Source organism: Formica exsecta, unplaced genomic scaffold, assembly GCF_003651465.1.
Source record: "Formica exsecta isolate Colony F162 unplaced genomic scaffold, ASM365146v1 scaffold342, whole genome shotgun sequence".
In the NCBI taxonomy this organism is placed as follows: Eukaryota; Metazoa; Arthropoda; class Insecta; order Hymenoptera; family Formicidae; genus Formica; species Formica exsecta.
The window spans coordinates 94,824-99,043 of NW_021850674.1; the positions used below are offsets into that span (position 1 = coordinate 94,824).

Consider the following 4,220-nt stretch of genomic DNA (forward strand, 5'->3'; position numbering starts at 1 on the left):
AATATATAATGTATTATTAAACTATATTTAGAAACTTCAAAAAATCACACATTTATACAATGTAATTTAAATTTTACCTGGTGCACATAAGCTAATAAATTTAGTAAAACTTGTTGCTATTAACTTAACATTAATTTCTTTATTCAATTCAATAACAACTGGCGGCATCTTTTGAGGATGGCTTTTACGAACATTTTCAAACATAATATTTTCCTGTATTCTCTCTGTTATCGTTGGCACCAATTCAGACATTTTTACTAATGCTGCACCATGTGAGTTTGTCCAGGACCATACTGGTGGTCTATTACCTTGAAAATGTCGAGCTGCATCTGTCAACTGGCTATCAGTCACAGATGCAGGCACAACTATGTATTGCGACAAACTGCAAATAAACAATACATAATAAAAATTAAAAAAAAATTTGTGTTTTAAATGTTATAAATGTAATTATATAAATATATTCAATGTAAGACAGATGATCAAGCTACCTAGGACAAAGTTGAAATTTGGCATTAACCATTGATAACCTCCAACCTTTCCTTATTTCATCGCTAACAAGTATTCTATTCAATTCATTTTGCCAATCCAAAATATCTCGAAATAACTGAACATTTTTGTCAAGGCTACTATAATAAGCTTCTCTATAATATGAATAAAACAAAAATTAATTTTAAGCTAAATATTATATAAAATTTCTTGTGAATCCTGGTGGAAATAATTTTACAACTTTTCATGCGAAAATTATGCAAAAAGAATCATTTTTTTTGTTATAATTAAAATTTTTTAGATTTTTTCTACGATTTGGGCTATGTTTGTAATTTTTTATAAATTTATATAAATAGTTTGATTTTCTACAACTACATTATATAGTTTAGTTATAACAATTTCTACAACTTATTACATTGCTCATAAAAATGTTTGTACAAAGTTCTAGAAACTTATAAAAATTTGTAAATATTTTTTACAATTCGTTATAACTTACTTATAAATTTCTACAATTTCTACAAATTTGAAAAAAATTGTAATATGTTGTCAAAAATTTTAATTTTTCATACAGGTATGTAAATTGCTATAAAATTATTTCTACCAGGGAATTCTTTGTTACAATTGTAATGCAATTATATATTCTATGCTTAATATATGATACTAACTTGTAATCATAGGCAAACAATAGCTGGTGTCTGCTAGGAAAAGCATGATGTAGTAATGCAGTCAAGAGATTCTTAAAAAAAAATTTGTGTTTTAAATGTTATAAATGTAATTATATAAATATATTCAATGTAAGACAGATGATCAAGCTACCTAGGACAAAGTTGAAATTTGGCATTAACCATTGATAACCTCCAACCTTTCCTTATTTCATCGCTAACAAGTATTCTATTCAATTCATTTTGCCAATCCAAAATATCTCGAAATAACTGAACATTTTTGTCAAGGCTACTATAATAAGCTTCTCTATAATATGAATAAAACAAAAATTAATTTTAAGCTAAATATTATATAAAATTTCTTGTGAATCCTGGTGGAAATAATTTTACAACTTTTCATGCGAAAATTATGCAAAAAGAATCATTTTTTTTGTTATAATTAAAATTTTTTAGATTTTTTCTACGATTTGGGCTATGTTTGTAATTTTTTATAAATTTATATAAATAGTTTGATTTTCTACAACTACATTATATAGTTTAGTTATAACAATTTCTACAACTTATTACATTGCTCATAAAAATGTTTGTACAAAGTTCTAGAAACTTATAAAAATTTGTAAATATTTTTTACAATTCGTTATAACTTACTTATAAATTTCTACAATTTCTACAAATTTGAAAAAAATTGTAATATGTTGTCAAAAATTTTAATTTTTCATACAGGTATGTAAATTGCTATAAAATTATTTCTACCAGGGAATTCTTTGTTACAATTGTAATGCAATTATATATTCTATGCTTAATATATGATACTAACTTGTAATCATAGGCAAACAATAGCTGGTGTCTGCTAGGAAAAGCATGATGTAGTAATGCAGTCAAGAGATTCTTACCATGTCCAATAGGTGAAAATTTAAAAGAAAAGGACCATGTCCTTAGATTCTGTAAGTTATAACATAATACATATACAAAAGTCATATTACAACCATGTGCAGCTGATATATAACAAAATTGTTTTAATTTTAAAATAAATGTTAAGTAATATACATAAAGAAAACAAAATTTTGATATTTAGTTATATTTTTCATTTATGGTGTGAGATCTTAATATTAATTGAAGAGTTAATTTACATTAATTCGTTATATCATAAAATGAAAAAAAACTCACTTTGCAAATAATAAATATTCCTTTTACTTTTGATGGTACTGTATTTCCAGAGACTAGTTTTCTTTTCTTATCACCTACCATTACATAGATCTCATCGATATTTGTCAAACATGTATCAGTATATCCATATAAATGGTTTTGTTGATGAGTAGTATCCTATAATAGAGATTATTCAATATTTTATAAGTTATGCTTAGACATTGGTCCTTTAATAATAAATAATTATAAAATTAATGGTTGTTACCTCCCCATTTGAGTCATCGCTGGTAATAAATGTAAGTTTGAAATTAGTCACTGACAAAATACCAGATATACCTTGTTTTAGATCACTGACAGGTGAAAACATAAGGACACTTTGTGCTTCGGCAATAAGAACTTCTCCTGGTAATAGCTTTATACTATTTTCAATTAATGAATTACGTCGACTGGAGCTAAAAGTCTGCAGAAAATGTTGATTAATTAGTTCTAATTTCATAAATTAAGACATTTAAATGAATTCACACACATATATAAACAATAAAAAAATGTCAATTGCAAGAGTCGAAATATTTACATAAATAAATATAATTGCAATTACCTGCATCTTGTGCTCTTCCAATTCCACATAACTAATAAAATTGTTACTATTTTTATTTTCCATAATAATTATCCAACATCAATATCTTAATATCTTAACAAAAATTAAAAAATTTGCAGTTTTACTATGGATCATACATAGATAATAGTAACAAATATTGAAATAATTCTATGTTTAATGTTGTTCTTGTCATTTCCATTACCGCAATGTATGAAATAATACAAAAAATAAATGATTAGCAAATATCAAAACTTTTATATATGCACGAGTTGACATACATAAAAAAGTTGTGATAAAATATAATAAGATATAACGTAAATAAACAATGTGCAAGGAATACAAATGTAAGAATCTCCAATGCACGTAAATAAAATATCGATATGAATCGCAATGTGTGTGGAAATTCTCTTTATATTTTATTTTCAATGTCGATTAGCTTTTCTATGTATATACTTCGCCACAAACTTCTATGTATTATACTAGATCGCTAACATGGCTAATTAGTCTCATATGATGAAATCATTGGTGAACCGAAATGTGATGTGATGCAAAGACAGCCATTTTCAATTGGGCAAAATGTCATACCGGGTGTCGCAAAATTCAATATGCCATGTCTCTTGATACCACGTGAACACATGTATGTACAATCAGGGTCAGAAATATATAATATACCTATATATATTATATATATAATCTGATATATATATATATAATTTGTAAAAAATTATCTTAAATTTATGCTTTTATTTTAAACAAACAATAATGTGTTTCAAGACAAAAATAAAAGTGCAATAAGTACGTGTGGGCTCTTCTTTTATTTTTATTAATATAGTTCTACACAAGGAAATATATATTAACTTATTTCACCAAGTGGGTAAAATAAAAAATACAATACATATGTCTCGCGCGCGTTGCTTTCTTTTTCATAGTCTTACACGCGAGAAAAAGATAAGAAACGAGTAATATAAATATTATAAAATCTACAGACAGCATTCGTTACGGCGAGATACTAAATACATAAAGTTTGGTTTCCTTTCTGGCTAATATAATAGCTCGCACACAATATTTTACAATAAAATACAACTTTTATTTAACGCGTAAATCATATTTTGCTATACGTTTTTAATAAATATTGCAAATAATGCGTTATAATTATAAAAATGTGTATGAAACAGAGGAAAAGAGAAAGAGGAAGGACAGGGTGAAGGAGAGGGCAAAGGAGAAAGGGAAAGAAGAGGGAGAGGAAAAAAGGGAAAGATATAGGAGAGGAAAGGAGAAGAGGTGGAGGAGAAAATGAGAAGGGGAAGGAAAGAAGAAAAAAGGGAAAG

At 26.3% G+C, this 4,220-nt stretch overlaps 1 protein-coding gene across 1 annotated transcript in view; it reads right to left on the reverse strand.

Moving 5' to 3' along the window:
• LOC115238523 (myotubularin-related protein 6) overlaps positions 1-3,447 on the reverse strand; it is a 12,586-nt gene extending 9,139 nt beyond the window's left edge. The window contains exons 1-6 of the mRNA XM_029812442.1: positions 2,893-3,447; positions 2,560-2,754; positions 2,316-2,471; positions 1,966-2,090; positions 1,303-1,455; positions 78-382 (exon numbers count right to left, since the gene is read on the reverse strand). Coding sequence (XP_029668302.1) covers positions 78-382; positions 1,303-1,455; positions 1,966-2,090; positions 2,316-2,471; positions 2,560-2,754; positions 2,893-2,955 — 997 coding nt within the window. The 5' untranslated portion in view covers positions 2,956-3,447. The remainder of the gene's footprint in view (positions 1-77; positions 383-1,302; positions 1,456-1,965; positions 2,091-2,315; positions 2,472-2,559; positions 2,755-2,892) is intronic.
• Between the last annotated feature and the right edge of the window lie 773 nt (positions 3,448-4,220).